This window comes from Camellia sinensis, chromosome 3, assembly GCF_055761805.1.
Source record: "Camellia sinensis isolate YWXY chromosome 3, ASM5576180v1, whole genome shotgun sequence".
In the NCBI taxonomy this organism is placed as follows: Eukaryota; Viridiplantae; Streptophyta; class Magnoliopsida; order Ericales; family Theaceae; genus Camellia; species Camellia sinensis.
Genome location: NC_138963.1, coordinates 11,174,023 through 11,196,575, shown reverse-complemented (window position 1 = coordinate 11,196,575; position 22,553 = coordinate 11,174,023). Strand labels below are relative to the sequence as shown.

At 31.3% G+C, this 22,553-nt stretch overlaps 2 protein-coding genes across 2 annotated transcripts; both read right to left on the bottom strand.

Moving 5' to 3' along the window:
• Positions 1 to 9,283: 9,283 nt before the first annotated feature.
• LOC114283826 (cis-prenyltransferase 4, chloroplastic) lies at positions 9,284 to 13,273 on the bottom strand. Its single transcript, XM_028226697.2, has 3 exons — positions 11,921 to 13,273; positions 11,745 to 11,812; positions 9,284 to 10,078 (listed from the first exon to the last, which is right to left on the bottom strand). The coding sequence occupies exons 1-3, from the start codon at positions 12,452 to 12,454 to the stop codon at positions 9,631 to 9,633; spliced, it is 1,050 nt and encodes a 349-aa protein (XP_028082498.1). The 5' UTR covers positions 12,455 to 13,273; the 3' UTR covers positions 9,284 to 9,630.
• On the bottom strand, positions 13,272 to 17,824 carry LOC114283827 (putative envelope ADP,ATP carrier protein, chloroplastic). The gene is made up of 10 exons (XM_082919057.1): positions 17,323 to 17,824; positions 17,060 to 17,116; positions 15,575 to 15,637; positions 15,383 to 15,439; positions 15,205 to 15,288; positions 14,995 to 15,063; positions 14,796 to 14,908; positions 14,515 to 14,684; positions 14,063 to 14,141; positions 13,272 to 13,707 (listed from the first exon to the last, which is right to left on the bottom strand). The coding sequence occupies exons 1-10, from the start codon at positions 17,698 to 17,700 to the stop codon at positions 13,584 to 13,586; spliced, it is 1,194 nt and encodes a 397-aa protein (XP_082775183.1). The 5' UTR covers positions 17,701 to 17,824; the 3' UTR covers positions 13,272 to 13,583.
• Positions 17,825 to 22,553: the final 4,729 nt, after the last annotated feature.

Below are 22,553 nucleotides of genomic sequence, written 5' to 3'. Positions count from 1 at the left end.
ATCAAAATTGTTTATTGAAAAATATTTTTCATATCATTAAAAACTATTAATTGACTTAATAATTTATTTATTAACAAAATGGTTAATTGAAAAATATTTTTTATCATTAAAAATTGTTAATTTACTTAATGATTTACTTATTAATAAAATTAGTTATTTATTATGCAAGTATGATTTATGCATTAATAAAATTAGTCATTTGTATATATATATATGTATTTTCTTTTGCTTGTTCATTAGTTCAGTAAATTATCTTAATGATTTTTTTTAGATGAAAGAATTATCTTAGTATTTGTTTTATATTTTTGTGTTGAAAAAAGTTACACCCCATATTTTTTTTTTTATAAATTCAGAAGAAATATTAAAGTCTCATAAATTCATCCAAAATGATATGGTAATAGAATTGGAGTCTACATCACTAGGTGTATAACAAATCAAAAAATGATACATATCATACGCCATAATTCTATCATATATTTAAAGATTTATTCTATTCAATTTCATAAAATGATATTCTAATTTTTAAAAAATTATCAAAATATAAAACTTAAACATACTGTAATAATAGCACGTGCCTTGCATTGGCCATTGTAAACTAGTATATACATACAAAAATTGCCTAACTGCTTGAGGTTCTTCTTTTCTTTTCGATTTTGCCCTTTCATTTTGAATAATTTACTAATGATGGCCTGTATATTGAGTGAAAGTTTTTTCATAATTAACCAAACATTCTTAGTCAATTATGCAACAAGTTTCTTTTCATAATTATGCGAACATTCTTGGTCAATTATGAAACAGGTTTTTTTGTAATTACGCAAACATTCTTGGCCAACTATGAAATATAAATCATTTATTTTTTAACAAATTACAAATACACCCATAAGGCTTGTTTAAAATATGAATCGATCTTATAATACTAGAAATTATAACTACCGTTTGTTATAAATTTTCATTTAACACAATACTGAGAAGAAGAAAAAAAACGATTCTTTTATGCATTAATAAATTATCAAAATTGTTTATTAAAAAACATTTCTTATATCATTAAAAATTAGTAATTCACTTAATGATTTATTTATTAAGAAAATGATTAATTAAAAAATATTTTTCATATCATTAAAAATTGTTAATTTACTTAATGATTTACTTATTAATAAAATTGGTCATTTATTAGGCGAGTATGATTTATGTATTAATAAAATTAGTTATTTGTATATATATATATATATATATATATATATATGTATTTTCTTTTGTTTCTTTATTAGTTTAGTGAATTATTTTAGTAGTTTTCTTTAGATGGGAGAATTACCTTAGTATTTGTTTCATATTTATCTGTTAAGAAAAGATACACACCATAATTTTTTATTTTTTTTATAAATTCAGAAGAAATGTTAAAAATTCATAAATTCACGCAAAATGATCTGGTAATAGAATTAAAGTCTACATTATTAGGTGTATAACAAATCAAAAAATGATACATATCATGTCAAATAATTCTATTATATATCTAATGATTTATTTTATTAAATTTTATAGAATAATATTTTAATTTTTTAAAAATTATTAAAATATAAAACTTAAATGTATTGTAATAATAGCACGTGCTTTGCACATGCCTTTTTAAATTAGTATGTATATATATATAGTGAAAACAAAAGTTATGTATTTATAATTTATTATAAATTTTTATAGTGTTGTTCTAAGAGACATATTATATGCACTATATTACGGATGCAGGTAGTGTCCATACGTTTCTTCTTATTTTTTTATGAATTAGTTTAGTATTAAACCTTAATTTTTGTTTAATTTTGAAATGAAATATGATAATTTAGATTAATTAATAGAAAATTATGTCTTGGCCCCAAAGATCCAAACCTGGTTCGGTCCGTGTCTACTTAACCTAATAGATATGACCTATTAATTTTAAATTCTTTTCCATCTGGAAATGTTATTAATTTATTTAAATTATTTTAAAATTTAATTATAAAATAAATATGAAAAATTACAATTTATTATATTTCTTAAAGAATTACAAATTCATTGAAAATTTAAAAAAAAAATTAGTCTAACATCCCTCTCCAATTTTTAGTAATGAAAAAAGACCATAATATTTTTTTTGTAGCCTAAAGTTGCTCACCCACACCTGTATATCACGCTCTCTCTCTCACTCTCTCTCGATCTCTCTATATATATATATCTATGTATATATATATATATATATACATATACCAAATTTTTATTTATCTCTCTCTTTCGTCTCTGTATTCTCTCTCTTTCTCTATATATATATATCTGTGAATTTTGGTTCATACTGTAAATCTTTGATTAAGGCTCTCTCTTTCGCTCATTCTATATATATAAGAAGGATTGATATTTGTGATGGTGTTTCGGGAAGAATTAGCTAAAAGATTAGTCCAATATGCAATTTGTGCTTAGAAATGCAAGAAACTAAGTATGGCAGTAGATGATATCTCTGTTATCTGTCTATTCTTCTACAATTTGACATCATCAAGCTTCCATAACTATCTGGGTGTATATTCTTTATTGACTCTACTGTACTTAAAAATGAATATATAGTTGAATGATAAACATATTGGTGACCATGTCCATATTTTCTATACAAACGATATATATATGTAAAACACATATTTGCATCACTTGTTGAATCATTTCCCTTATAGATGGAAGAATTAAAGGGTTGACAAAATAACTATTTTATTTTTTTCTTCTCTCTCTTCTTTGTATAATACAAAGAAATTTCTTTAAACTAGAGAAATTTCCAAAACACAGAGAAAATTAAAGAAATTTCTCTGAATTTCTCTGAGTTTGGTGAAATTTCTCTGAGTTGGGTTGAAATTTCTCTAAGTTTGGGCCAAATTTTTGATTGATTTTCTCTAACATCTGAATTTTCTCTGACCCATCAAATGATGTTGCTTGTTTAATTTTCACTAGTTAGTTGTCTCCTTGTGTGTAATTTTCCTATTGAGATGAATTTTCTCTGACATCACAATTTTCTCTAAACACATTGGATTCACTTTACTCTATGTGTCTTGCTTGATTTTTTATGATTAGTTGACTCTTTGATTTTCTCTCCAATTTTTTCTGGCATTTTAATTTTCCTTAACCACATTAAACTCCCACTAATTTGTGTTGTTTGTTTGATTTTCACTGGTTAATTGTTTCTTGACCTGAATTTTCTCTGGCATTTGAATTTTCCCCGAAAACATTAAACATTAGGTTACTTATTTGATTTTTACTAATTAGTTGTCTCCTTGCGTATAATTTTTCCTTTGAGATGAATTTTATTTGGCACTAAGATATCTCCTTTAGATTAATACTCTCTTTCTCTCTGTGCCTTGCTTGATTTTCTCTGACTAGTAGTCTCTTTGATTTTGTCTCGAATTTTCTCTGGCATTTGAATTTTTCCTGCCCGCATTAAGCTCTCACTAATTTATGTTGCTTGTTTGATTTTCACTGAATTTCTAACTTTGAATTTTATGTTTGATCTTTCGGGATGTGTAGCGTTTATTGTTTTTTAAACTGTAATTAGATTTTGTATTTTAAGTTCTTTGATGAACTTAACATGGTGTTTTCTTGTAAAAATTATAGAAAAATTGGTTTGTGAGTAGCTCAATTTTCTCTGTAATTTTCTCTGATTTGTTCAAAACACAGAGAAAATTGTGAGCAAATCAGACAAAATTGGTCAAAACACATAGAAATTTGTGAGTAAACCAGAAAAATTTCAAATTCGAGAAATTTCCAAAAAAAAAAAAAAAAAAGTGTTTCGAAATTTGAGGGACCCCAACTGCTAAAAAAATATTTCATATCCTTTATATTATAAAATCTTAATATGAGGGACCATAAAAAAAAAATTCCAAAATTTTATAATTTTAATTATTAATATTAATTAAATTTACTATTAATCTGTAATTATTCTTAAAAAATACACTGACATGTAATTTTTTCAAATAAATATGATCTTTTTGATAAAGGAACCAAACAAAATAGTGCACAAACTTGAAGTAGAAGATTATGGTTATGTGCTTGAAAATGTTTTTTTTTTTTTTTTTTTTTTTTTTTTTTGTTCTGTTTTTTGGTTGAGTTCATGAGATATTTATTTTATGATAATTTTGGACTGATTTAGAAGTTGTGAGTAGGTGAGAGAAAGCCCGACATGTCATTGTTCTATATTCAACCCTGAACACAACCCATCCAGAACCCTCTGGACAAGGTAATGACGTGTTTGATTTATTGACACGTGGCAACATGCAAACAAATTTGATAAAAAAACAGAAACAATCGGGTTAACGTTTTTATTAATTTTTAAAGAAATAAATATGATAAAATAAAATATTATAATTATTAAATTAAAAAAATTATTATAAAATAAATAATTCCAATCACTTAAAATGAGATTTGTAGTGAATCCAATAAACCAGTCAAATTGAGTAGCCCAACCCTCTTAAATAATCTAGTTTTGTCAATTAGCATTAATTATTATTATTGTTGTGTTTAAATTTTAAATTGAATAATCTATAGGTGTCGATTGGTATATTAAATAGTGTACTAATAGATGATGTGATATAATTTTAGAAGTTTTGAGTCTTTATAATTTGTGTAATGAGTGGGTTATAATTTTGAAGTGACAATGTTATAATATATATTGGTACACTAATTAGTATATCAATTGGTGTGTGTAACATCACCGTTTTAAATTTATAAATAAATAAAAAAATTGTAAAGAAAAACAAAAGAAAAGTAATATTCAAATTGAAATTAAAACACAATCTTATGCCTTGTTTGATGTAGTTTTTTCTCTAATTAAAAATTTTTAATTTAAAATCACTACTCCCTTAATTTTCTACAAATTAAGGGTGTGTTTGGTAATGTTTACGTTTTCAGTTTATATTTACAAAATGGTTTTTGTTTATTTTTTATTTATTTTTAGAAAAACATAAACTACAAACGCGTTTGGTAATTGACAAAATGTTTAAAAATATAAAAAAGAGTGAGAAATGACAAGTGATGGCAAGTGGCGGCGGAAAACGATGGTGGAAAGTGGTGACGGTGGGTAGTGGGTAGCTAGTGGTGGTAGGTAGCTAGTGGTGATGGGTAGTGGCGGGTGGGTGACGGTGGCGGGTGGTGGGTGGTAGCGAGTGGGTGGTGGTGGTGGCAGGTGGGTGGGTGACGAATGGCTGGTGGTGGTGGGTAGGTGACGGGTGGTGGTGGTCGGTGGTTGGGTGACGATGGCGGGTGGTGGTGGCAGGTGGGTGGGTGACGGTGGCAAGTGGTGGGTGGTAGCGAGTGAGTGGTGGTGGTGGCGGCGGTGGCAGGTGGGTTATGGTGGCGGCAGGTGGGTGGTGGTGGGTGGCGGATGACGGGTGGTTAAAAGGTAGTGATGATGGATGGGTGGGTGACAGTGGCGGGTGGTGGGTGGTAGTAAGTGGGTGGTGGTGGTGGCAGGTGGTGGGTGGTGGTGGCAAGTGGGTGGCGGATGACGGGTGGTAGTGGGTAATGGTGGTAGTGGGTGGGTGGGTGACGGTGGCGGGTGGTAGGTGGTAGCGAGTGGGTAGTGGTAGATGGGTGGCGAGTGGGTGGTGGGTGGTAGGTGGCGGGTGGGTTGTAGGTGGGTGGTGGTGGTGGGTGGCTGGTAGTGGATGGTGGTGGCAGGTGGGTGGTAAATGGTGGTGGTAAGTAGGTGGCGGGTAGTGGTGGCGAGCGGTGGATGGTAATGGCGGGTGGTGGGTGGTGGCGGGTGGATCGCAGGTGGGTAGTGGTGGTGGTGGTAGTGGTGGTGGCAAGGGGTGGGTGGTGGTGGCGAGTGGGTGGCAGGTGTGTGGTAGGTGGTGGTGGTGGGTGGGTAGTGGTGGCTGGTGGGTAGCTGGTGGATGGTGGTGGCGGGTGGTGGTGGTGGAAGGTAGTGGTGGGGGGTGGGTGGTGGCGGTGGTGGCAGAAGACGGTGGTAGAAAATTGTGGCGGGTGGTGGCTAGTGTTGGGTGGTAAAAAAAAAAAAAACTCAAAACTCAAAACGGAAACACATTTTTTGTGTTTTCATTTTTGGGCTTAATTTATAAACTGAGACCACTGATTTATAAATAAAAAATTTTACCAAACAAGTTTTTATTTGAATTTTTAAAATTTTTGTAAATATAAACAGAAAACTGTAAACGTAAGTGTTGCCAAACGACACCTAAATATTTTTTAACTTATTTAAGTTATTTTTGTTGTATGAACAAAAACTGCAATCAAATATTGTAACATAAATTTTTGATACAAAACTTTAAATATATATATATATATATATATATATAGATATTATAACCAATTTCGAATGAATAACAATAATTGCTATCATAAATATGACAAATGGGTTATTCTGGATAGAAAGGCTGTGCTCCATTGATGATCAAATTATTATCTATCTATCTATCTATTATCTATACTATTATAAAGTGAACACATAATATGGTGTCCTGAAACTTGCTTTACTCTCCTCATGCCATGTGGCAGTCTTCTTTTTTATTTTTTAAAAAAAAAGTTAAACAAAGAGATGGACAAGGCTTGAACCCATGACCATGGGTTTAAGTATGAAGACTCATACCACTTAAGCTAAGTACACATTATAATATTAATTTCATTATTATTTTCTTTTATTCCTCTTTATTTAATTTGCACACACATCGTGTGTGCCCAACCGCTAGTATTATTATAAAGTGAACACATAATATGGTGTCCTGAAGCTTGCTTTACTCTCCTCATGCCATGTGGCAGTGTTTTTTATTTTTTTTTTAAAAAAGTTAAACAAAGAGATGGACAAGGCTTGAACCCATGACCATGGGTTTAAGTATGAAGACTCATACCACTTAAGCTAAGTACACATTATAATATTAATTTCATTATTATTTTCTTTTATTCTTATTTATTTAATTTGCACACACATCGTGTGTACCCAACCGCTAGTTAGTATAATCTTATCCAAATCTCTTTTCTAGTCTCTACTTTGACACCACTACAATGGCCCTTTGTTAAACTAATCAATTACATTTCTCTAAAAAAAATATTAAATTAAATAAAAAAGACAAGTACTTCATGCCTATTGTTTAATATTAAAATTTATACAAAATATATTTTAAAATTAGTGAAAAGAATTTTAAAATGAGTAAAAAAATATTATATTTTATTTTATTTTATTTTATTTTATTTTGTACTAAAGTTACAATATCGGAACTACTGAAAAATAAATATTTTAAAACCTTTTACCATTAACTTATTAATTTCTAACTTGTACTCCCTACCTTGAAATGATGGCTAGACTTTGATTCCATATAAATTTGAATTTGTCGAAGAAAAATAAAATCAAATGGAAAAGACAAATTTCTTACATTTTGTTTGTTGGGTTGAAAATCAAAAACATAAATAGATATTTATCAGAACAAATTCTTTTTAAAATTTAATTAATCGTAGAAAAATAATCAAATACAAGTATTTTCATTTTTCTTTCTCTCATCAAATTCTAGACCCAAACATAACATAAATTAACTAACAACTTCAATTATTTATTGATTTTTAATGTTAAAATATGTTGTCAACTTCATCATCAAATATGTTTGTGTTGTTGGGTGAAAGACTAAAAAGACAAAAAAGAAATAGCTTATTGGAAATTCTACACCAAGTGGCTTCAATTTTATTTATTTTCTTTTCAGTAATAACACCATGCTTGTTCTTTTAATGTTTACCCAAAAAAGGTTCTTTTAATATAAGTACTTTTTTCTAATTTAGTTATTATTATATATATATATATATATCTCATTGGACACAAGTCATTTTAAGTGCTTAATGTTAGGTGAGGTTATACATTTGTAATCATTTTCAAAAGTGAGACAATTTTATACAAAATTTTGACTATGAAAAAATTAATCATGGTACTATAGATGTACACAAATCTACATAACAACAGGGGAATAAGAAATACATAGAGAAGTGAGGATTATTTTTTAGTAATACTGAATCACTACGTTAATTTTAATTAATTTTAATTAATTAAATTAAATCTTGAGGTTTTACTTGATCAAGACTACCTCTTAGTGAATGTGTAAAAATTAAATTTCGGTTTTACTTTGGACATGATGGTCATGAACTAATGAATAATTCAAATTCACTTTACTAATTAAGCCTGATCATGATTGATGAGACTAAATATAACGTGATGATCTTAAACTAGTGAATAATTTGAATCCACTTTACTAATTAGGCAAAGAGCTTAAACTTTAAGCCAAGGAAAAGGTTAATTTCATAATTCATTAGTAATAAAATAAAATAAAGTAAGATTCAATAATCAAACAACATTTTAATAGATTGGTAACGATGAAAACGACAAGCCAACCAATTAAAAATTAAAGACAAAAATGAAAGCATAGAGCATCATTTGTAGGGTGAGACGCAACCATTTTCTTGCAAAACTAGCACACCAACTTAAGCATGGGTTAAACAAAGATGGCAAATCCAAATTTACATTAAATAGGAATATTTTGAGTGAGCTCAACCCGAACAACTCGAATTTAGTCTAAAAAATTGTAAGTCTTGGGCAATATAATTTCAAATTTAGTCTAAAAATTTGTCGATCCTACTTAAATTTGAACAAAACTTGAACAGAAATTTTCACAACCCCGATTGGTCCCAAGTCTACTATTAATTTCTAAAAATTATATAATAAATATGAAATATAATTTTACAAATTAGTTTTCTTGAAGTTTAGATTAATGTAATATATTCAATTGTTTTATACAAAACTCAAAATTAATTTTCATAATATGGTTCGTATATGTATTTTTTGAGAATTGTGTTTTTATTTTGAAAAAGTGCAATACGTTATTTTGACTTTTTGACTTTTAACCAAGCTTTTGGCTTTTTTAGACAAATGATTTGGAAAGTTGGTAAAAAGTGACTTTTGACTTTTTTGATTAATATTTGTTTATGATGTCAAATCATAATAAAATGACTAAACTACCCCCATTTATTTAAAATATTTACAACTGAACCTATGTAACACATTGTGACCCATGAGGGGTAAAATTGTAATTGCACCGTTGGCTAAAAACCAACTTGCCAAATGAAAAAAAAAGCCAAAAAAACCAACTTTTGACTTTTACTACTAACCAAAAACAGTGACTTTTAGCCAAGTTTCCAAAATAGTCCATAGTTAACTTCAGCGGACAAAGATGTAATAATAATTAGTATTTTTGTTAAGTTAATACAAACAAAACAAAAACAAAAAAAAATCTAATTATAATTTTGTTCTCAATTATGTAGACAAAGAATGTCCGATTAATAATAGTACTATCATTCATGTTTTGTGCTAGTATAAATCAAAATTTAATATTTTATGATAATTTTTTTTCGATGAAAAATTGCATGTGTTTTTGTCCCCAAAACTCGAATCCTAGATCTGTCTCGGTTAGCAACGACATCCCATTTGAACACCGTACTGTTATGTATCAAACCAGTCAACTCCGGTGACCAGTCAAGCTTATGCTTGCTTCAATTTGATTCCAGATGCATCCACAATCTTGGTCAATCTTTGTCTTCTCCATTTAGAACAATCTTAGTATGGTATTGTAAATTTGTTATCTAAGAATCTCTCTTACCATATCGTCTGTGTCTTTGCTGAAAGGATTGTAAAGCCTCAACAAACTCAATTTCTCCAAAATCAGGCCAATGTGATTGGGTGAAGTATAGTTCAGTATAAGCCAACTGCCACAGAAAGAAGTTACTTACTCTAAGCTCACCGCTTGTCCGTATAAGTAGATCAGGATCTGGGATTTCTGTACATTTTGTTTGCAGTTCTTGCTCTATTAAGAACTCATTGATGTCTTCGGGTTCAATAAGACTGTCTTTTACTTTCAGAGAAATGCTTTGGCATGCTTGCACAATGTCATATTTCCCACTATAGCTAACTGCTACGATCAATTGGAGTCCTGAATTATGCTTTGTCCTCTCCTCAGCATCGGTTATTAGTCCCTGTATGGGATCTGGGAGCTTGGAAGAATCCCCAATACTCGAAATTCGAATATTTTCCCTGTTGGAAACCATCAAATTAAGCGCAATTTCAGGTATCTCTTACATATTCTTCAGTACAGGCCATTAACAACTTAATGGTGCACGCAAGTAAGAACAAGTGATAACAATAAAAACGATAATAGTTAAAATGTAGTACTGAAAACAGTAAAATATAATCTTTTCTATACATCGGAAAGAAGTAAAATAAGATCATGGAGGAAAATTTTCAATTTGATATTTCAGACTTAAATATGAACCCTATCAACAGAAAATTGTCAAGTTGAAATCAGGACTAACATGGAAATCGCAGCCTCCTGAGAAACCCGAAAACAAAAAAACAATATATAGACAAATAGATCAACTGATTTTGGACCATGTTCTTCTACACATGTTTTGGATGATATCTTAAGAGAACAGCTCTCTCCTAAACCCACCAAGGCTCAACCACACCGTCCAATCCGTTTCCAAACTGGAAAGAAGTTGTTCCCGAATCTCTATGAAACACCGACACTTCAAAGAAAATGTCGTATTCATGTCGGACACACGGACACTTCGGGGACACATATGACACGCACCATATGTCTTGTCCTCTTATTTAATTTATTTATTTTCAGGTGACACTTCAGGGGCACACTAAAGACATGACAAGTTATCTTTTTCTCCATATTAATTAATACTTTTGATGAATACTAAATGTTTGTTATTATTTTTTTAAATTTAAATACTTAATAGATCATCTGTAAAATATATATATATATATATATGTATAAACTGTAATTAAAAGTGTTTTTTAAAATAAAAAAAATAGAATTAGAGTTAATTTTTATTAATATTGATTGTTTGTAAATGTAATATTAATCTAAATAGAAAATAAAAATATATGAAAATATATTTTATTATCGTATCCTACCGTGTTCATGTTTTCACTTTTTTAAAATCATCGTGTCATCTATCCGCATCTGTACCCGTATCATGTCGTGTCGCGCTTCCTAGCCAAATCTTAATGACCTGAAAAGATGGTCAAAATCATCTATGGCCTGACGATTTTTTGCTTTTTTCAAGGGACCTCTACTATTGTTGGGTTTTGTCGTCTACATACAGTACTTGACAACCTATGCTGTGACATTAAAAAGCAAAAAATCGATAAATAGAAGGACAATTCATCAATACCATAATTCCACTCCACTCCAAATGATTCAGATTCAACACAATTCTGTATGAAGTATGAACATAGTAAAGAAACAACAAATATATATATATATATATGTATATATATATTTGGTTATGGCAATGTATGCTTTTGTTAACTCGGAGTTCAATTGCCTACTTCGCACTATAATCATTCGGTTGTGACGACACAACTAAATTTAAAAAGCTACTGAATAATCAATCCCTTGGTGCAAACCATGAAAAGCATTTTTGCGGTTCGATTATTTATTAATTTATTTATACATTGAAGACAAGTACTACCAAAACATCATAAATATTCGGTTATAAGAAATGTTGCTACGATTTCGCACCAATATATTTTAAACAACACTAAAAGGGGTTTTTTTTAGAGTAATCATTTATCATTGTGAAATTCATAAATTGTAACCAAATCCATTGATGTATTTTTGCATAGAGAAATTGTAGTTAAAAACTAGCAATCAAGTATAAATGACTTGATTTGAAGACGAATTTACCTCAAAAAATTGTCTAGTTCATCATTCATTCCTCTTTCAAGTAAATTCATCAAGAAATCAACTTCCACCTACAAAAATACCCCAAAAACAAACACATCACTCACTCACTAAGAAATTCCACAAAATGCCAGCATCAGAAGAGAGAGAGAGAGAGAGAGAGCGGGGTTGAAGGTGACCTTGGGGCGAAACCAGTTATCAGAAGAGAAAGCGAAGACGGTAAGAACCCTAATACCCCATCTGCAACAGAGCTTGACAAGCACTCTCAAGGCCCTCACACCCGCTTCGTAACCCGACCCGGACGGAAGCCCTCTCATCCGGGCCCACCTCCTGTTCCCATCCATAATCACTGCCACGTGGTCCGGCATCAGATCCCTCCGGAGTCCCGCCGGCAGAGTCTCTTCCTCTCCGGCACCGACGTCTTCTTCTTCCTCGACTATAACACTCTGTGCGGTGGCGCAGGCGGAGGACAGGTCTGGACTGGGTCTGAAGCAGAGTTGGTGGTGGCGGCGGCGGAGGAGTAGTGTGGGAGAGAGAGGTTTGGAGGGGTGATGAGAGAGAGTGATTGGAGGGAAAGTGAACAAGGGTAGAGAGAGCATGACTAGTGCTAGTAGGGTTTTGTGTGATGTTGTTAATGCTGAGCTCAGCTGTGACTTGCTTATGCTTGTTATGCTACTGCTGGCAAGCGAATGGTCATTGGTCAGAGCTTCCATGGTTCATACCACGTCGTTTCCTACACTTTTCTTTTCTTTTTGGGCTGATTTTCAATGTTTAAGAGTTCAATTCTGGCATGTGTATGTATGTATGTATGTATCTAGGCTCAACAGGATTAATAAATTCTTAGGTTATATTCGAATATTTTGATTTTGAATAATGTTATATGAACTAATTAGTGTAATAATTAATGTACTAATAGATTGTGTGACACAATTTTAGAAGTTTTAAGTATTTATAATATAGGTGAGGTCAATAATAATATTATAATACTAATTGGTATATTAATTAGTGCATGTAATACCACTATTTTTAAGATTTGGGGTGTTTTCCAATCTAAAAATATACCATCATATTAATAAAAAGATTTGAGTGTTCGAATTTGAATTTGAATATCTTTTTTGAAAAAATTTCATTTCAGTGTAGTTTAAAAATAATAATAATAATAAAAAATACACATTAATAATTAAATTTATTTATTTTATGATAAATTTGTAATGATTTTTTTGATAACACTGCTAGCTAGTAATTTTTCTCTTTTTTTAATCTATAATGAATTTTTTTTTGAAAGTTGACTTTTGAAAGAGGAACCAAAAAAATAAAAATAACAATAAAAATTTCCAAAGGCCAAAAATAGTTTGTGTGGATGTCTTCCCTTTGTGAAATGGCCAAGAAATGGGCTCGATCTACTTCAAAATTAGCAGTTCCTAATTCTAGTTAGACACAGAGCCAACACCTATTCTAAAAGCTTCAGGTGTCTCCAGATCCTATCGATCCCTTCCCATTCAAGATCAACACTGTTGAAAATCTCAAGAATACTGATGACAACAAAAAAATTTATTCAGTGACCAAGATCAACATGAACATGAATTACAACCACATCATAGGATTGAACTATGTGAAATTGTAAACTACCCTGTTGAATTTCTGGGCTAGTATAAAGGACCTGTTGTACAAAACCACAGCCCAAGGAAATATGAATTCCTGGTAGACTCAAGAAGCACAAACCCAGTACAAATGATTTTTGGCAGAACATCATTCCTCCCCAAAACGAGGATATTCTGCACAGGACATGATCACAAAAAATGGAAAAGAAAAAATCAATGGCAGCATAATAGCGACACAAAACTAGTCTGTTGAATCACTAGTGCTTTGCTTTTCTTTCTTGCGATTTTCCTCTGCAATTCTTTGAAACTCCTTCTCACTGGCAGCTATTAGACGTTTAACAGTATCGAAGGTGGTAAGCCTAATACTGCAAAAGAAAAAAAAGAAAACTAGTGTAGGTAAATAAATACTATATATTAAGAATAAAGCAATTGAAAGTATAAAATAAAAAGGAAAAAGAAAAGGAAGGCAACTTTTTATGGTGCAAAAATCAACTCAATATCAGTGTAAACATAAAACAAGTCTGCAAAACTAATTCTACGACAACATCCTAGTCATTATGCAAAATCTTCCAAGGCTCAGCCAAAATCAAAGCATTCTGAATAAAATTAACTCGTTAATGACTAAAAATGAAAAGCTGAAATTTATCTAATTAAAAGTTAAACAATACATATATAATACAAGAAAGTATTTGACATAAAGTAGAGCAGATGCAACAGAACCTGCTGTTTGGTAGATTTTTCAATGCATTGGGAACAAAACCCCTGTACAATCCAACTAAACCATCCCGTTCTACTATTCCTGCATCAACAAGATCAAAGCAGAGAATTAGCAATTCGATAATTTTCAATAGGAGTTTAAGAAACTCAACTTTCCCATCTATAATGACTAATGGATTTCACTAAAATTTGCTCCCACGCCTATTTGTTTATAATTTTAGTCTTCTATGCTGAACTGTTATTCCCCCAACTTTTAAGTCTGATCTAGACACGGAGAGTAAAGGCTTCCTACGTTTTTTTTTTTTTTTTTACTGAAGGCAGATGAATGTGCAACTAAAGTGATTACAAGTGCTTCGGATATGCCATCTATGGAATTTAACCATGCGTTATTATGATACAATTTGTGGTCATCTCTACTGGCTTACAAGTGTTGATAAATAAAAGCACCAAGTTACCTGGAATAGCATCTAAAACTGTCTTGTAAGGTGTACCCCTCATTTGCATTTGCCTTCTCACTGTATCCAAAGGATAGCACATAAGCGTGGAAAGAGTAGCCGACACCAAAGCTGTTACTAGTGATGTTTCAGTCCTCTTTTGATACTTCTCTGGCAAAGACTTCTTTATCCTAATAACATTTAACAAAAGATCCAGGTTTCAAGATTAAAAAAAATGTTTTACATGTTTGTGTCTCTCTTATGAAGCAATAGAGAAAATATTACTGAAATAGTAAGCTCACAAATCAAAAATGCAAAAGTTCACAGCAATATAAGGTGCTATTCCAATAAGAGAAGGTCCAAGACCATTGTAAAATGATGCAACTCCTTCCTCTCTTAGCATGTTCAAGGCAACCTGAAAGCAATTCGACAAAACCCATCACATGTAAGGTGCCCCATGTCAGAAATACAATTTATGTTGGTCAGTGTTATGACTCTTACCTCGGACATTGTTTTGTACCCAGGCTCAACAGCTAATCTTAACCTCAAGACATCTAGAGGATATGTTACCTATGAAGAACCAATGAGTCAAGGATTAACGCTTTATATTTGTTAATAGACATACAAATAGAATATATATATATATATAGCAAATACATCATCATCAAGCAAGTTGTGTTCATAAGTGAACTCATTTACTATATTACTCACAAAAGTTGAAGTCATGCCAGCACAAGCACCAGCTGCAAGCCTTCCAATAACAGAGAGCTGGCCATCCTTCCCCCTAAAAAGTTTCTAGAAATTCAAAGGTAAAATACTAATCAAATGCTTCAAACAGTAAAAGTTCATAGAGTGCTAAGACTTTTTTGAAAATTGGTTTTGCTATTACCTTGTAGGTTTCATAAGCAAACAGCTGGACTGCACTATAAGGTATGATTCGTATCACCTGAAATTGAAAAGGAAATGTTTAGTAAGTGAAACTCGACAAAAACCTTGTACAGAATTTGGGAAAATAATGTGAAAATACTATTAGAAAAAAAGCTTATCTATGGGAAAGTGAAAAGCAAAGGATGCAAAGGACCTGTGGAAGGTTGCCTTTCCAATACCCTTTAATCCCTTCTTGCTTCCCTATCAATGTCAAAGCCTGCAATTCATGTCCAGGTAGGCACCATCACTAAATATGAAAAAGTATCAGACACGGTACGAATGCTTCTAGAACAGGCAGGTGCAATACCAATCGATATTGAAATGACCTCAGCAATTCAAGGCAGGTACATATAAGCAATGACAGTTTATCAGATACTATAGAAGCTAAGAAGAACCAGGACTAAATTCTTTACTGAAAGCACAATAATAGTGTATTAGATAAATATTAGAATTCAAATGTTGATAAATTTTAGAATTCACAATTCTGTTATGTTGAGATAAGAAGCAAACCTGATTGTATATATCATATATCACCAACTATGTAAATTCTATTTGAAGGCAAATACAACATAGCACTGGGTGTGTGAGATTATTCAATCATTTGTTTGATTTGATTATTATTATTATTAGTTTACATAGTGAAACAATATTCAAGCACACAGAGCTGGCTATCCATGTTTATTTCCATAAACCTCAGAAATCTTTTAGGTTTTTCTTGTTACCAACTCACCATTATGTAATAAAAATAAAATCTAAATTGTATTGCCTTTGCTTTCTATATACGTCACAGTTTGAGCCCCTACATATGGCCGCATTTTCATCTATAGAATTTATACTTATCAAAAACAAAAAAGAATCTAATTGTTCCACCTTACAATGATCTGAAAAGACTCAAGCCCAAAGCATTCAACAATGACAATTATCATCCAAACTAACTTATCATGAGTAGTCCCAATTCGCAAAATGACACCCAAAGAGAGAAGGGGAAGGAAAAATAGAGAGATGAAAGCTAAGGAAGGAATCTCTCTATTTAAGCAGTGATAAAAGATCAAAAGACCAAAGTACTTGTAGTACCAACTGAATGATCATGCACTCCTGGAGTAGAAATAGAAAACAATTAAACTCAATAATCATTTATCAAACTCCTTTATAAGGGATTACAGGAATCACGGACTGAAATGAGGAGAGTAGTTAAACTATTAAGGTAATTGAATCCTAAAGAAAATAGGATACCTTTCGCGGGTTTTAAAATTTACAAGTCAATAGAAACTTAAGAAGCATAGTGAGGGGTATAATTTACCCAAAAGAGGCTTTAGGACTAAAAGATAGATATCATACCAACTTTCCTCCAGAAAGCTAATGGCAGTGGTCCTATTAATGATTTATGCTGATTTTCAGTCTACAGTCCTATCGATGAAATTGCCCGCCTAACATTACAATACAAGCAAGATGAATGAATGAGATCTTAACCTGCCTATAAGTTATGCCTTACCTAGTTTTCAATATTGATAAATGTATTATTAGCTATGTTACGATCCTCAAAACTAAAATTTAAAAATAAAAAAAAATAAAAAATAAAAAGTGCATGAAATCTGTTACATGTGGAGCAATTAAGCAAAACAGAGAATTGGTAACATACCTCAATGAACCCAATTCCTTTCTTAGCAGCTTCTTGGCCAGCTCGCAATCCATGAGTCTGCAAACAGACCAGAAAATTTGAGACTACAAATCAACAATCCCAATCACATTCATTGACTGACTCTAATCTCAAATTTCTTAAATTCAACAATAAAATTTAAAATCAAACATACAAATCATAATTACAAAAACCCTAGAATTCAAAGTGACGATGCTTGAAGACCGAATTGCGAAGTTCAAGTGAAATGCAAAACAAAATCGAACCTGCATAAGAAGCTTGATACGATCAAGAGGAGCCGTGACGGTCTTTGCGGCGGCGCCGGCAATCGCTCCGGCGGCGAAGAGCGCCACGTCTTTGGGCACCAATGCAACCATTGCCACCGGGTGCTTCAAGAGCTGAGCCGTCGTCGGAGAGAACCCTCTATCCTCCGCCATCGAAACAGAGGCAAACCCACAAACACTGACGCCGGAGCCAGCAGGAATATCGCCGGAGAACCACCTGTTTGGCCATAGCTGGTCGTGGGTTGGTTCGGCGAAGCCATTTCGAGGAGGAATGAGATCCGGAATGTCTCGAAAGACTAGTATGGCTTTGTCAGTAGGTCGAATTTTGTTGGGTTGTAGTCGAATTGAGGAAATCTCCATAGCTTCCTCTGTAAAACTGTGGATGAAGAAGAAGATAAGGAAATGCGAAGAAGTTGCAGAGAGAGAGAGAGAGAGAGAGAGTGGAGAAGCAAATGAAACGAAGAGCGAATTATTTATTTATTAGAAATTTTTTTGTAAAAATACGCCATATATTTATTTATTTATTCATAATACACAAGGGATCACACACGCTGGGTAAAAATATATTTATTTATTTATTTTAATTTTAAAAAAAATTAATGTTTGAATCAATTTTTTCAGTTAAAAAAATAAAAATACAAAATTTAAAAATCGAATCAAACATAGTAGTAATCTTTGTTATTTTGAAAGATTAATTATAAATTTAGAGTAGTGTATTATGAATTATATTTAAAATAAATTTTTTTTCACATATTTAAATGACACAATTTTTTTCTTATTAGTGCTGTATATTTAAGTACCAAAATGTTTAAGAATGGTATAGTAATTTTATCACTAAGTTTTTTTATTGTAGAGAAGATCAATAAAATTTCATCAAAATTATATACTTCATTACAATTTCTCCATTATATAAGTGATTAATATAATTTATCCTTGCTAGTGCCTATTTTGAAAAATATTTCTTTTAGTTTTTTTTTTTTTTTTTACTTTTTACAAAGAAATGTGGATTAAAAAAGGAGGGAATTTTTGACTAAAATAATGAGACCAACATTTTTAGATTCACAAATTCACTTACAAGTAAGAGAGTTGAGCCTTATATAATTAGGAGGTGTTTATTTGGGAAAATTGGAAGGGGGGATCGGACTCTATGTTTATATGTTAATTGTGTGGTTAAAAATTTGTTGGCCAGATTAGGAATCCAACTGGATTTCATGTCTTTCATATGTGGGATTGTTGTGTCATAGAAAAATGAGGGGATACAAATGATGGGATAACAATCCCATAAGATTAACTGGTAAAAAGATACTTTTACCTCCCAAATACATGTATCTTAATTTTATTTTTTTTAAATTTCTTTGGAATAACAATTTAATTTTTTCAAATGGTGGGATAAAGATTCAATTTTTTTTTCACTATCATATAGACAAATGTTTAGTTTCATTATGTATTGTACTTAGTAAAATAAAATAAAATTTAAAAAGTCTTAATTAAATTTAAAATAAATTTATCTAATTTTTATTGATGTTTTATTTATTTAATTTTTTAGAATTTCTAGCCAAAAATAAAATAAAATAAAATAAAAATTAAAGGTAGATTTATTATTACTATTACTTAGTAAACAATTAAAAAATGATAAAATAATCTTTTGAGGATTTATCTTTTTTCATAATATTCTAACCAAGCATTGGATTCACTAAGATAGTCATTTTCAAACATCCAATTCTATGAGAAAACAAACATGGATACATACTATTTTCAACCAAATAGTTCAAGGATTATTTATTTAGAATTAACCATCCGATGGATTGCAATTCCTCTAATCCAATCCGCCAATTTTTTTTTTGGATCTCAAACATTTTCTAAATTTATTATACATATAAAAATTATTAGAGAGAAAAAATTCATAACTTTTGTCCTGTGAACCTGTCCCTAAGACTATGGATTATTTTAGTGATTAACTTTTTAAATATTTTTTTGATTTTTTATTAGATGTGTAAAAAAATAAAAATATAAATTAACTTTTATTTAATAAATATGCCATTCTAAAAATAGTTCATTTTTATTAGTATAAAATATAAATTTATTTCAACTTCTACCCACAAACGCTGTTTTTATTTACAAATTATAAACAAAAATGCTAGAAATTCAAAAAAAAATATCAAAAGTTCTATCAAATATTTTATATTATATGGGTGTGAACTTACATTATCATGTGAGTCCCACATCCCTATAAGATATTTAATAAAAAATTTAATAGAATTTTTTAATATTTAACATTACTCAATTATAAAACATCATTTCAAACAAATTAAGCTTTCGTTTGGCAATGACTTTTTTAGTTAGTTTTTTGGCATTTTTGATTTTTTTTAACTTGGGACTTTTTTGTTCATTTGGTATTCTTGATTGGTTTTTTTTGAGGTTTTAGTTTTGAAATGATAATATTTTTTTTTTGTCCTTTTGTAATATTTGACTTTTTGTGATTTTTAAAAAAAATTTATCCTTTTATAATTTTTTAGCCCAATTCAAAAACCAAACAACACCTAACTAACTTGAGCTCTAGCGTGAAAAGCATGGAGAGGCCCACCTAATATTATTTATTTTTTAATTATAAAAATAAGGAAAAATTATTAGAAAATCCCATTTGGGAGAGTTTTGGATCGAGAGATCCTTTTTTATTTTTAATACTCTGGGAAGTTCTATTTTTATGGTAATGTTTACAATCAAATCCCTTGTATTGTTTGGGGTGTGGATTATGTGACTTTTTTACCCCTTTCTTGTATGTAACATGTTTGGTAAGGATGTGGAGGAATCCCACTTATGATGTTACCAGGTTGGGGAGTTTGATTATGTGGTGGTGGTGATATTCAACGAGTATTTGAATTGAATGCATATTGAGGTGTGGCTTCAGTTTGAGATGCTCCGGACGTAGGATTCGATTTTTTGCGAACAGGTAACGTATTCATCTATGTTACTATGTGGCTGTTTTGTTTTCATAGCATGGGTTTGTGGCGTGTGGTGTGGGTTCATTTTCGTGTTGGGGCAAAAATACGGTCAATAATGGCGTGTTGGGTCGGTTATTTTGGATTATGTTTTCATCTCTATAATTTCATGTTACACCGTCGTTCTTCTTTCTGATTTTAACCGGGGGTGTTTTTTTCCATTGCAGCAGTTGGGGGACAACTTGATGTTGTGTGCGTATGGTGGTAATAATGTTGCCGTCATGCTCAACGTAGTGTTCACGTTACCTGTTCACAATCCACACCATCACACCACACCTAAAAAGTTGCTGACGTTATTGCCTCGTTTATCAGAACTAACCCGATATGGTCCACCTCTAAACACCCTATAACACAAACAGAATGAATTGATTCTCCAGATTATTTTCCTAAATTATGTGGTTGCCACAAGTGGTTTGGCTACAGGACACCAATCACGACGACTGGAGAGGTTGATGTCTCGCTGTACAATGGAAGATGGACAATTTTCGGCCAACGTCGGTGAATGAGGGTTTTCCGAATCGTCTACCACATCACCAAGATATACAAATGTTATGGAGTATGTACACTGTATCATCAACGTTGAGTACGGTGTGGGTTGACCCGACAGAATTAATGTGGGTAGATTTTTGGGCCAAAACTGGGCTTCGGTCATGTGGCTAGACCAACCCAATGTACCACCACAAAAAAGTCTATAGGACGCTTTTTCCAAACGTGGTAGCCCCATGATTTATGCAACCTGAACAACTCAACATTAAAATCAATCCCCATGGGTAAAAACGTGATACACTTAAAAATGGGACTTCTGGAATTATTATAAAACAATTGGGACTGCATGGTCTACAATTCATTCATATGGGATTTATAGGTCAATTCCCCAAAAAATAATGCATATGTTTTGTTTGGTTTGGTTTGGTTTGGTTTTGAGAGAGTAGTTTTTAAAAATTATTTTGGAGAGAAAGTTTAGAATTTTTTTTAATTTGTTTGGTTGTGTATTTTGAAAGTAGTTTTGGAGTTTGAGAATTTAGAATGATTTGATTTTTTTGTTGTAATTGAGTAGATGTATGTGAGAGAAAAAATGATTGAAGAATGAGAGAGGAGAGAGAAAAAGTAATTGATTAATGTATAAGAAATAAAAAGTGATTTTAAAAATTATTTTAAAAAAATTATAAACCAAACAATTTTTTTTTTTTAAAAAATCCAAAATCACTCCACAAAGCCGAACCGAACCTACCCAATAACTCTTCCAATTGGTAGTTGTTGCAAGTAGTAACACGGCATTTTCCACAACATTAATGCAACCATAACTAACTAGCTGGTTTGACAATTGTAAAAAAAAAAAATTAAAAATTAAAAAATTATTAAAAAAAAAAGTTAAAAAGTTATTATTATTTACTAAAAAATATATATATAAAAATTAATATATAAGTATTAAAATATAAATAAACTTTTTGTCCCATCAATGTCTGATGCCAAGCCAACTACAAGGAAAGGGCCAAAAAAAAAAAATGTTATGTGTACATTCACTAAGTTTGATGGTAAAATTAGGCCTATGGGGGCCTACCATGGATTCCGTTTTGATAATTCAAACCGTTCAAGATGTATAACTCGTTTAGTACTATATGCTTGTAAAAAATCACGTCTATCGGATATCGTTAACTATATGATCAAATCAGTTTTGTATAAAAATTGGATGGTGCTATAGTTAACAGTTGACAAAAAAACTAACACGATCAGATAGCTATCGATATCCAATCAACGTGATTTTTTACAAACAGATAACAGTCGATGAGTTCTACACATTGAACGGTTTCGATTAGAAAAAAGGGACCTGTGGTGGGCCCCCATGGACCAAACAACACCATCCAATCAAAGCCGAAAATGAGGCAATTTTTTTTTATGTATTCACCTAGCCGGTTGACTGCCAATTCGTACGTGTGTACTACACTATCTTCTCCTATACACTTATTTATACAATTTTTTAATACACATTTTTTCATAAAAAGTCAAAAAGTTAACCCAAACTTCCATATTTTTTTCTCAACTTTCTAAAAAAATAAAAAGTGCACTTATTTAGGACACCCTAAACAATAATGCTAGAGATCCTAAATAATTTATCAAATAATTTATCAAACCTCTCATGTAGGTGTAGATCTTTGTGTGAGTCCCACACTCATGTGTAGAGGTGTGCGCAGTGCGGTTCGGGCGGTTTGAGAG

Bases quoted from the DNA above. Each gene is read 5' to 3' on its own strand.
- LOC114283827 (XM_082919057.1), bottom strand. From the start codon at position 17,700: ATGGAGATTTCCTCAATTCGACTACAACCCAACAAAATTCGACCTACT. The intron at 15,638-17,059 runs GTATGTTACCAA...CATGAATTGCAG, and splicing joins AAGGAATTGGGTTCATTGAG to GCTTTGACATTGATAGGGAA. The intron at 13,708-14,062 runs GTTCTGTTGCAT...TTTCTTTTGCAG, and splicing joins AAAAATCTACCAAACAGCAG to TATTAGGCTTACCACCTTCG.
- LOC114283826 (XM_028226697.2), bottom strand. From the start codon at position 12,454: ATGGAAGCTCTGACCAATGACCATTCGCTTGCCAGCAGTAGCATAACA. The intron at 11,813-11,920 runs GTCACCTTCAAC...GTATTTTTGTAG, and splicing joins ATAACTGGTTTCGCCCCAAG to GTGGAAGTTGATTTCTTGAT. The intron at 10,079-11,744 runs GTAAATTCGTCT...GGTTTCCAACAG, and splicing joins GAACTAGACAATTTTTTGAG to GGAAAATATTCGAATTTCGA.